At 35.6% G+C, this 11,628-nt stretch overlaps 1 protein-coding gene across 1 annotated transcript; it reads left to right on the top strand.

Annotated features, from left to right (window-relative positions):
• Positions 1–2,106: 2,106 nt before the first annotated feature.
• On the top strand, positions 2,107–2,991 carry LOC102664852 (uncharacterized). The gene has a single exon (XM_006590062.1). The coding sequence runs from the start codon at positions 2,107–2,109 to the stop codon at positions 2,989–2,991; it is 885 nt and encodes a 294-aa protein (XP_006590125.1).
• The last annotated feature ends 8,637 nt before the right edge of the window (positions 2,992–11,628 follow it).

Raw genomic sequence — 11,628 nt, 5'->3', positions numbered from 1 at the left:
TTCAATCACTGACACTTATACCAACCATTGTTTACAAAAATGATCACATCCTATAAATCATAATAACCCATTATGCTATAGTTTTTTTTTTCAACAAGTGAACAAATGGAGATTTTTCAAAAGATCATGGGTGTTGTACACAACAACAAAGGTGGGATGTATTTTTTGTATGGCTATGGCGGAACAAGCAAAACATTCATGTGGAAAACTTTGTCAATTGCATTACATGCACAACACAGTATTGTCTTAAATGTAGCATCTAGCAGTATAGCTTCCCTGTTGTTACCTGGTGGTCAAACTACTTATTCAAGATTAAAAATTCCCGTCCCTACATTAGATAATTTTGTCTGCAATATCCATCAAGGAAGTGATCTTGCAGCTCTGTTAAAAATGAAAAAAATTAATTATTTTGGATAAAGCTCCCATGGCCCATAAATTCTATTTTTAGGCTCTTGATAGATCATTGAGAGACATCATGAAAACTAATAGCAATGAGCCAAAAGTTTTTTGGGGAAAGGTTGTTGTATTTGAAGGATATTTTAGACAAATTTTGCGTGTCTTTCCTCTTGGGCTATTTGTTTTTTAAAATTCAAGATTATTGTTCCTTTTTAATCTCTTCTCACATTTTCTCATTTTTTATATGATTTTCTTTTTCATCTTTCATCCAGAGTACCTCTTTTCTCTTCTCTTTTATTCTTTTTCTTCTTCTTCCCTTTTCCTTTACTCAGTCTTCTTCTTATCTCTGTTTGTTTTTTTTCCTCCATAAGTGTGGAAAAGGGGAATAATAAATAAATCTATTAAAAAAATAAAAAAAATCCACAACAAAACATGGGGTGCGTGCTTTCTTTGCTTATTCTTTCAGTTAGTTATCCTTTGATATTTTTTCTGATAGATAGTTGTTCTTTTATTTTGTTCTTGTAACTTTCCCGCACCCTTTTCTCCATTAAGCACAGTTTGGTGATCATAACACAAATAAAATCTTTATTATGTGATACCATTCTTGATTTCATATTTACACTGCTAAAATATTGCTCCTATTATGTATTACAACAACCTTTCATGTTTACAATATGCTTTTTCACTCTTCCAATACAAGCCCACCTAAACTGTTGGTGTCAAATTATTAACTCTTTCTCATCTCCTATTTCACCCCACGAGCAAGGCCTAACTAAAATCTTAACCCAATCATATTCTGCACTAACTTAGTTCCACACTAACTCAGTCAAATTCCAATTGTCAAAGAGCCACTGTATTAGGTTGGCAATTTCCAACGTACACCTATTTATTGATGCCTCTATGTTTGCTTTGGTTTCAACCACAATAGGATTTAATTCTCCAGTAAAAAAATCTCAACCATTTCACCCACTCATCTACCTTCAACGATTAATGTTCATTACTCTTTACTATTACCAAAAACAGAAGTAAGATATATAACAATAACGAAGATTGTACTCTTCCACAATCCATACAATGGTTGATTCAACCAAGATTTTGCAAGCAACCCCGAAATCGTCTTTCAACATCAACAATGATCAGTCAAAGGTATGTGCAACCATACCCATACCATTTTTGTCTTAGTTGAATTTTCTAATTTACCATTTTGTTTCATCCTGTTTTATCTTATATCTCGTGACATCTTCTCCATTTCAATGTTACAGTTTGGTTGATTCATCATTTTATAGACGTTATGGAAGTGAGCTGATGCAACTATGGCACCTGATGGATTTTAACAAAAAAGAAAACTTTATTGTTAGAAGATATGATAATATATTCTGATTTTATATAGTTGTTATATCTATTAGATTTATCTTTAATTATATCTTTAGCTATTAGGCTTATCTTCAATTTTATAGTTGTTATATCTATTAGATTTATCTTTAGCCATATCTTTAGCTTATATATCTTTAGCTTGTAATCTTGTATATAAGCGAATGGTGCTTAATGAATTATTCAAGGAAACAATTTCTTTCATGGTATCAGATTGCTTAGGAAAAGATTTTTGAACCTTCCTCAGCCTTCCGCACACAGGCCCTAGCGCCGTTCAGCCCCTTTCTTCTTCTTCTTCTTCTTCTTCTTCTTCTTCTTCTCCCCTTCTTCTCCATCACCATGTCTGACTCAAAATCTACCTTTCACCCTGCTCTTGCTGTATCCAACATCAAGAATCATGTCCCAATCATTCTTGAGATGGAAAATGTCCAATATGCGACATGGGTTGAACTTTTCAAAATTCACGCACAATCCCATAGGGTAATTGATCATGTAATTCCTCCGCAGGATGGCAAGCAGAAGGCGCCACCAACGGAGGAGGAGACAAAACTCTGGTTGACACTAGACGCCACCGTTCTACAATGGATTTATGCCACTATTTCTCATCATCTTTTACATACTATTCTTGAACTCGACACCACGGCAATGGAGGCTTGGAATAGGTTGCGTGATATATTCCAAGATAACAAACACTCTCGTGCCGTTACACTTGAGTATGATTTCACCCACACAACCATGAAGGCCTTTTCAAGAGTCTATGCTTACTGTCAACATCTCAAGTCATTGTCGGATCAACTCAAGAACGTCGGCTTTCCGGTCAATAACAGTAGGTTGGTTTTGCAATTGATGTCCGGTCTCACTGATCCCTACAAGGGAGTGGCCACACTCATCCATCAAAGTGATCCCTTGCCTCAGTTTTATCAAGCACGGTCGATGCTTGTTCTTGAAGAATCCGGCCTCAAGAAGGCGGCTCAGACCTCGTCCTCCGCCATGGTGGCTCGTGACTCGGATGAATCTCAAGAGATGTCTGATCATTCATCAGCACGCCGCACAAATAATGGTGGAAAATGGTATTCAAACTGTGGCAATTCTAGAAAGAATCGCAACAACACTGGTGGTCGTGATAACTCAGGCGTTGGCAAGGGAGGCTCTGATGGCGGGGGTAAAGGTGGCGGTGGCAGCAATCGCGGGGGTGGACAACAGCAGCCCCAGAACAACCCCTAGCCTGTATGTCAGCAATGGCCTTGGCCATGGATGCAGTGGGCCATTCCTCCTTGTCCGTACCCAGCTGCTCCATGGGCCAGGCCCAATTATCAACAACCTCCGCGCCAACAGCCCAGTATTCTTGGGTCCAAACCTCAGCAAGCATACACAGCCACAACTCCTACTCCAACAGACATCGAGGCTGCAATGCACACCCTCGGTATTACTTCTCCGGATCCGAATTGGTATATGGACACTGGTGCCACCTCTCATATGACATCCACCTCAGGTAATCTCACGTCTTATTTTAATATGAGCAATCATCGTGGTATCACTGTTGGAAATGGTCAACCAATTCCTATTCGTGGTTATGGTCAAACTAACTTGCCTTCCCCACATCCTCCTTTAGCCTTGAAAAATATCCTTCATGCTCCTAAACTAATCAAAAACTTAGTGTCGATTAGAAAATTTACCACTGATAACTTTGTGACTGTTGAATTTGATCCCTTTGGATTTTCTGTGAAGGATTTTCAAACAGGGATGCCTTTAATGAGGTGTGAGAGTCGGGGCGCGCTTTATCCTATCACCGAGTCCACCACTCCAGCCACTTCTTACTCTACTTTTGCTGCCTTAGCTCCTTCTCTTTGGCATGAGCGGTTGGGACACCCGGGAATATCTATCTTGCATTCTCTTAGGAAGAATAAATTTATTGAATGTAATCAAATTAGAGATTCTCATATTTGTCATTCATGTTCTCTTGGAAAACATATTAAGTTACCTTTTGTTTTGTCACATTCTCATACTCTTATGCCATTTGATATTGTTCACACTGATCTTTGGACATCACCTATTTTGAGTTCCTCAGGGCACCGATATTATATCTTGTTGTTAGATGATTATTCTAAATTTTTGTGGACTTTTCCTTTGTCAAACAAATCAGATGCTTATTCGACATTCATAAATTTTAGAACTTTCATCCGAACTCAATTCGAACGGGAAGTAAAGAATATACAATGTGATAATGGTAAAGAGTTTGATAATAAGCCTTTTTGGGATTTTTGTAAAGTGAATGGTATTTCTTTCCGATTGTCTTGTCCTCATACCTCTCCTCAAAATGGGAAAGCCGAAAGGACAATTCATACAATTAACAATATTGTTCGTACTTCACTTGCCCATGCGTCATTACCTCCTTCCTTTTGGCATCATGCCTTGCAAATGGCAGCTTACTTTCTCAATATTCTTCCTCATAAGTTATTAAACTATAAATCTCCTCTTAGGGTTCTTTATCATAAGGATCCGACCTATTCTCATCTTCGATTTTTTGGGTGTTTATGTTATCCTCTATTTCCTTCCACTACCATAAACTTCAACCCCGCTCTACTCCATGTGTTTTTTTGGGATATCCTTCGAATCACCATGGTTATAAATGTTATGACTTATCTTCTGGGAAAATAATTATATGTCGTCATGTCATTTTCGATGAGACACAATTTCCATTTGCTAAAATACATACTCCTCTTATTTAGACTTATGATTTCTTAGATGATGGTCCAAACCCATACGTTGTCCACCATTTAGTGTCTCAATCCACTACTCCTAATGCTCAAACTCCTAGTCTAGTTCCATTCAGGCCCAACTCCCCTAATATTGCAACCGACCCAACCATTGAGCCAAAGAAGAATATTGTTAATTGTACGAATTATCCAGTGAATGCTTCCCTTCCTCCTAGTCCAGCCCCTTCTTCATGTCCTAGCCCACCTCCTCGGGCTGTTACACGCAGCCAACATTGGATAGTTAAGCCAAAGAAGATCTTTAATCTTCATACCACTGTTGCTAAATCCCCTCTGCCACGTAACCTCGTGTCGGCCCTTCAGGACCCAAATTGGAAAAAGGCTATGGATGATGAATTTGATGCTCTTATTAAAAATAAGACGTGGGAGTTGGTGCCCCGTCCACCTGATGTTAATGTAATTCAGTCATTATGGATTTTTGCTCATAAAGAAAAATTTGATGGTTCTTTTGAGAGGCATAAAGCCTGTCTTGTAGGTGATGGCAAAACTCAACAGGTTGGCGTAGACTGTGGTGACACATTTAGTCCGATGGTCAAACCAGCAACTATTTGCACAGTTCTGAGTCTAGCTTTGTCTAAGGCATGGCTCATTCATCAACTTGACGTCAAAAATGCCTTCTTACATGGTGAACTTAATGAGAATGTCTACATGCATCAGCCTATGGGTTTTAGGGACCCGTAAAAACCTAATCATATTTGTCTGTTAAAGAAGTCTCTATACGGGCTTAAACAGGCACCGTGGGCTTGGTATAAGAGATTTGCTGATTTTGTTCATACACTCGGGTTCTCTCATAGCACTTCAGATCATTCTCTTTTCATCTATCGACAAGGTACTTCTATGACTTATATTTTGTTATATGTGGATGACATCATTTTGACTGCTTCCTCTGATGAGCTTCGTAAGTCCATTATTACCCTTCTTAGCTCAGAATTTGCTATGAAGGACTTTGGACAGTTGAGCTATTTTTTGGGCATTGTTGTAACTCATCATGCAGGTGGTTTGTTTTTATCTCAAAAGAAATATGCCATGGAGATTATTGATCATGCTGGCATGTCTTCTTGTAAGTCATCACCTACCCCTGTTGATACTAAACCAAAGCTTAGTGCTACATCAAGCACTCCATTTGAGGATCCGACTCTCTACAGGAGCCTTGCTGGGGCTCTATAATACCTTACTTTTACCAGACCTGACATTACATATGCAGTGCAACAGGTGTGCTTATTCATGCATGACCTAAAGGATGAGCACATGCACGCTCTCAAGTGCATATTGCGCTACATTCAGGGTACTATAGACCATGGTCTTCATCTTTATCCATCATCTACATCCACTCTTATTTCTTATACGGATGCTGATTGGGGTGGATGCCCGGAGACGAGACGGTCTACTTCTGGGTATTGTGTATTTCTTGGTGATAATTTGATCTCTTGGTCAGCTAAACGACAGGCTACTTTGTCCAGATCTAGTGCAGAGGCGGAATACCGAGGGGTTGCCAATGTAGTTTCAAAGTCATGTTGGTTGCGAAATCTACTTTTGGAGTTTCATTGTCTGATCCAGAAGGCTACATTGGTTTATTGTGATAATGTGAGTGCGATATATCTTGCGGGTAATCCGGTTCAACATCAACGCACTAAACACATTGAGATGGATATACATTTTGTTCGTGAAAAGGTTGCTCGTGGTCAAGTTCGAGTTTTACATGTCCTGTCTCGTTATCAGATTGCAGACATATTTACCAAAGGACTTCCTTTGGTGTTATTTGAGGATTTTCGAGACAGTCTCAGTGTCCGTTGACCTCCTGCTTCGACTGCGGGGGTGTGTTAGAAGATATGATAATATATTCTGATTTTATATAGTTGTTATATCTATTAGATTTATCTTTAATTATATCTTTAGCTATTAGGCTTATCTTCAGTTTTATAGTTGTTATATCTATTAGATTTATCTTTAGCCATTCTATTAGATTTATCTTTAGCCATATCTTTAGCTTATATATCTTTAGCTTGTAATCTTGTATATAAGTGAATGGTGCTTAATGAATTATTCAAGGAAACAATTTCTTTCATTTATCTTCTTCGAAGTTAACCATCATGACCAATGATTAACGGTTGGCTAGAAAGAATTCCATCGTTACTACAAAATGATAGCAAATCACTCCATTTACTTTCGTTATTTGGGTAAACACAAAGAAAACTCAATCTTCAATATCACAATTTTCAAGCAAGAACAGGTGACAGAAGACATCCCACAACTTGTTCAACCGCAACAAAATCAACAAATAACACCCCCTGCAGAATCAAATGTCCAGGAAAAAATACAATGGAAAGTTACACTCACTAATTATAATGCCTGAGGAAGTCAATTGGTTTTATTTTACCTTATTTCATATTTAGACCCTTTCATTTTCCTTTCAAATTTGTTTACTTCTAACATTTTTCCTTCTCATTCCACAAATACCATTTTTCAGAGCCTACCAAAGGATATTGTAGACGTGTTAAAGGTGTGGAAATTATACTCACTTATCGTATTTTTCAACAACAATAAAAATAGAATTCACTGTAGATTGAATATTCACTACACCCACAAGAAAACTGTTAAGATTGCTAAAGGATGGAAGGAATTTTGCACAACCAACAACATTTTGAAGAACATAACTCTTCAGTTTGATTTCAAATGTGCCAACAACAATAGGGTCTATGTTACTAAAGTCTAATAATACAAATTCTGTCTATGACCGTTTGACGTTTGTATATTGTGTCTAATGAACTTATTTTATTTGCAATGCTAATTTCTTTATTTATTGGGTTTATTCATTTATATATTTATTTTCCTTTCTATATGTTAAAATTATTCAAATAAAAAACAAAAAAAAACACACGGCCCATGCGTATGTAGGGCCCCATACTAGTTGTTATTGATGATTATTAAATGTAATTTACCTTATGCAATTTATTGACACTTTGAGCTCATTTATGATATGTTTCTTATTACCCATTCTCTATGTTTGCATGCATATTTGTATTAGAGTAATGTAACAGGTTTTGTCTTGAATAAAGACATTTTGTTGGACCAATTATGTACTTCTAGCTAATGGTCATATTAAAAAGAAGGCTAATTTGTAGTACATGGAAGGGACTGATGTACAACCGTCATGACTCGAATTGGTTCTTATTCTTAATCATGAAATTATGATGTACCCAATGTATAGAATGATTTAGTCATTTTAATGCGCATCGTGTTAGTTTAATCTATTTATTTATTTAGTCTGTAATGTTTAGTAAGTCACATGAGCCAAGTGAGAGAATGTAAGAATTAATGTCTCATGTGAGAGACATGTAACTTATGTAGGGACTAGTAAATAAATAATTAATAATTAAGGACTAAATTGTAATTGGGTTAAATTGGAGAAATTTCTAGAAATAATTACTATTTGATAGGAGTAGTGATTATAAACGGGTTAATACTCACTAACGTGAAATAAGATCCCTTTCCTGACATAAAAGTGTTATCTCAAAACCCCTAGCATCATGAATGTAAAGGGGACATAAAGAACAACCAAGGGAGTAGAATATTGTTTCGCTCCTCTTTCAAGGAATCAATGTAAACTAGAGAGAGGTCTCACTATCCAGAAAGGTATACAATGTTTATCTATTATTTGTGGGAATCATATATTTCAAGATCCTACTGATTTCCTATAATTGTTAATATCAGGAACCCTTAGAATTTACAAAAAGTACTAGTACTAGCTAGGGAATAGGGATACTTAAGGTGTCCCCTTGCTTTGAGGTGTGTACAATGATGGTCTTCACTAATGAAACTAATTAAACACAAACAATACACCAAGGGATCTAACTCAATTGGTCGAATAAAGTGTGTGAGTGATGTAAATTTCTTGTTACCATCTTTTATTCCAATGGATCAAATAAACAACACACCAAGGCGAAGGCATTAATTGCCTTGCCTTAGACACAACCTTGCTTGGGGCCTACTTGACATCGAAGCTTATTGCACAAATTATTGCTCTGAGCATGCAGTTGTTCGAAGGCAACTTAGCTATTCATGCCACACCTACAACTCATTCGGTTGGACGTGTAAGTACAAAGGGGATTTGTGTTGGTGCATGTGCATCGTTGTCCCCTCAACAAAAGAGGAAACTTACACCCATTCACAAATAATAATAATAATAATAATAATAATAATAATAATAATAATAATAAATACAATTATAGTTATGAACAAGTTATTAAAAACAAAAAAAAATATTTTTGTTAAGTTATGTTGTACAAAACAAGCTCAAAAGATAATTGGAAGCTGAAAAGTTAGTTAATAATTAAAAGTTGAAAAACAATCTAGTAATTGAAAGAAAAACTAACTTATTAAATTAAAATTGTTTGGTAAAACTAACTGTTGAAGCAGCTGAAAGTATAAAATGATAATAAAATAATAATACTATGATTTATTTTAAAAAGATAACAAAGAAAATGAATAAATATATTGATGATAAAAATGAAAGAAAATATAAAAAAATAGAAACTATCATTTTAATAAACACTACTTCAAGTAGCGTTTTAAAAATGATAAAAATTACTAAAAAAATTTTATTTACTAAACAACCAAATAAACTTTTCAGCTAATAAAAAAATTAAAAACTAATTAAAATATCTTACCGAATATAACATGATTATAACTTTCCTATAAAAAAACTGCTAAGTATAACATCTGGGAAGGTAACATAGAGGCTCAAATTAGGTAAAATTAGAAAATTAAGAAATCCAATTACATAGTCAAAAAATAAATAGACTAAATTGAGTATTAAACCTATCTTATTATTTTTATTTAATTCCTTGCACCTATTTTTCCCCTCAATTCAGTGTGACGATTGAAACAGAGAGAAGCAAGGGACCCATCCGTGTTGATTTTAAATTCAAATTAAGCACGTTTTAGAGAGCATTGGGTGAAGCTGAAGCAATTATAGGACATGCTAGTCAAAAGAAAAATCAACATAATGAGGGAGTCAATTTGGAAATATGACTTAATTTTGGTCTAAAAGGAGTTGCTATTAGGACCTCCTCCTTTACAATTAAAACCCCTACCCTTGCAAAATTATCCCTCTTAACCACCCCTTCTCTGTAGAACCCGACCCTCCCTCCCCATATCCTCTTCTTCCCGACGCTCTCTCTCCTATTCCCCCAACATTTCACTCTCCAATTTTCTTTTTAGGGACCTTTCCTTCTCGGTACTCATCGTGTTCTTCATCAAACATGTTACATTATTCTTTCATCTATATGTCTTGTCCCCAGCTAGAGGCCCCCCCTATGTGACATATTAACATGCTGCACCTGACACCTAGACCTAACTATGTAGACAATCAAGATCATTGTTTTGTAAGTATCCTTATATCTCTCTCTTTTTTATTGTATAACTGCATTGTACATTTGTACTTATATTTTTTTTTTGTAGAAAGTGTTTCTAGGAATTGCTCAGGATCTTCGAACCATATGGAATCTAAGGGAAGCGACCCTTGGCAATGAGGAATATAAGGATATAAAGTGGGTACTAAGGTGAGCAAAAGAGGATAACCCTTCAGGAGCATGCACACAGCGGAGGAAGACTGTCATTGATTTATGTTTTGTATTAATATTTCATATTTTGCATTTTATTTTTTAATTTTGTTACTAATCATCGTGTTATGTATGTATGCTTATTTTAGTAAAATTTCTTCAATATTCTCGCATGCATGCATCTACATTTATCAAGTTGTTTCTGAAAAATAGTTTAGGAAATTGTTTTAGTTCTATTTTTTTTAAAAAATAAATATCAAATATATAAAAATATTTTTTCTCAATTACATAACAAAAGCAAGTTTACGTTGTGTAATAGGGGATACAAAATAATATTACACTACAAAAACTTTTTTTGTTGTGTATAGACACTCAACTACACAACAGTAACAAGTTTCCATTGTGAGGGATTTTCGTCAACAAATACCAAGTTTATGGGGGGGCGATAGCAACGAGGTGGTGCCAATAAGAACGCCCACTGTTAAATTGAAATGGGGAAGCCCAGCCCATTCTTGCGGTCTATCGGGTGACCACAAATAGCCAATGATGATTGTGTGTTTGTTGAATCTTGGTTGATTTATCAAAACGTAGGTGGTTTCAAGCTGAATTGTTTGGATTATTTTTGACGAATGAGTGGTGATGATGAATTCTTGTGGAATATTGGTTGATGATAATGTAATTATTGATGAAATTGGGCTTGAATTGTTGCTAAACTGCTACAGGTATATTGGGCATATGATGGACTTCTGATGTATGCTAATTTTGCTGTTAGGAAAAAAGGACTACAATGGTAGAGACTATATAAGGAGATTACTATATGCACATTAAATTGAGGTAACATGAGTGTGCTGATTACCCCACGTGAAATACAACTTATGACCTGAATAACTAAACTTTATAAACCTTTCAAAAAAAAAAAAAAAACTAAACTTTATAACAAGGCTTAGCAATATTAGTTGAACAAGTTAAACCGTAACTTTTGAAGTATTGTGAGATAAAATAAAATAACAAAATGATAGAATAATTAGGTTTAATGTGCAACATAATTAAGAGTTGTACTAAAAGATCCAACACATTTGGTAGATGATTGAGTTTCTTAAGCATGCTGATAGAGATTTGATTCTTTGGCCGTGCTTATGAAATTTTTTTTGTTGAGAGACAAAATCTATTTTGACAATCTCTATGTCTGGAGAGTTGGTCCCATGACTTTCGTGTAATAATTTTTGGTCCTAACATTTTGAAAATTTGAAACGCTTGTTAGTTTTGGAAGCCAAATTGAATGACTGTTAATGGGTGATAATGACCACTAATGAATTGTAACAACCAATAATGAGTGGTAATGACTACTAAATGCATTCTTGATGGTAGAATGCCTATATATAGCACATGAATTTGCTCCCTGAGCTCATCCCTTTCGAATTCGATACATCATCTAGAGAAAGAAAGAGAGAGAGCTTGGAAGAACCAAAAACAAGAAACTCTTCATGGCAATGACTGGATGTATGATTTTGATTTTATTTTCCGCA

Source organism: Glycine max, chromosome 10 (genome assembly GCF_000004515.6).
Source record: "Glycine max cultivar Williams 82 chromosome 10, Glycine_max_v4.0, whole genome shotgun sequence".
NCBI lineage: Eukaryota > Viridiplantae > Streptophyta > Magnoliopsida > Fabales > Fabaceae > Glycine > Glycine max.
The sequence above is the reverse complement of the archived record's forward strand: the minus strand, read 5'-3'. Positions and strand labels throughout refer to the sequence as shown.

Bases quoted from the DNA above. Each gene is read 5' to 3' on its own strand.
- LOC102664852 (XM_006590062.1), top strand. From the start codon at position 2,107: ATGTCTGACTCAAAATCTACCTTTCACCCTGCTCTTGCTGTATCCAAC.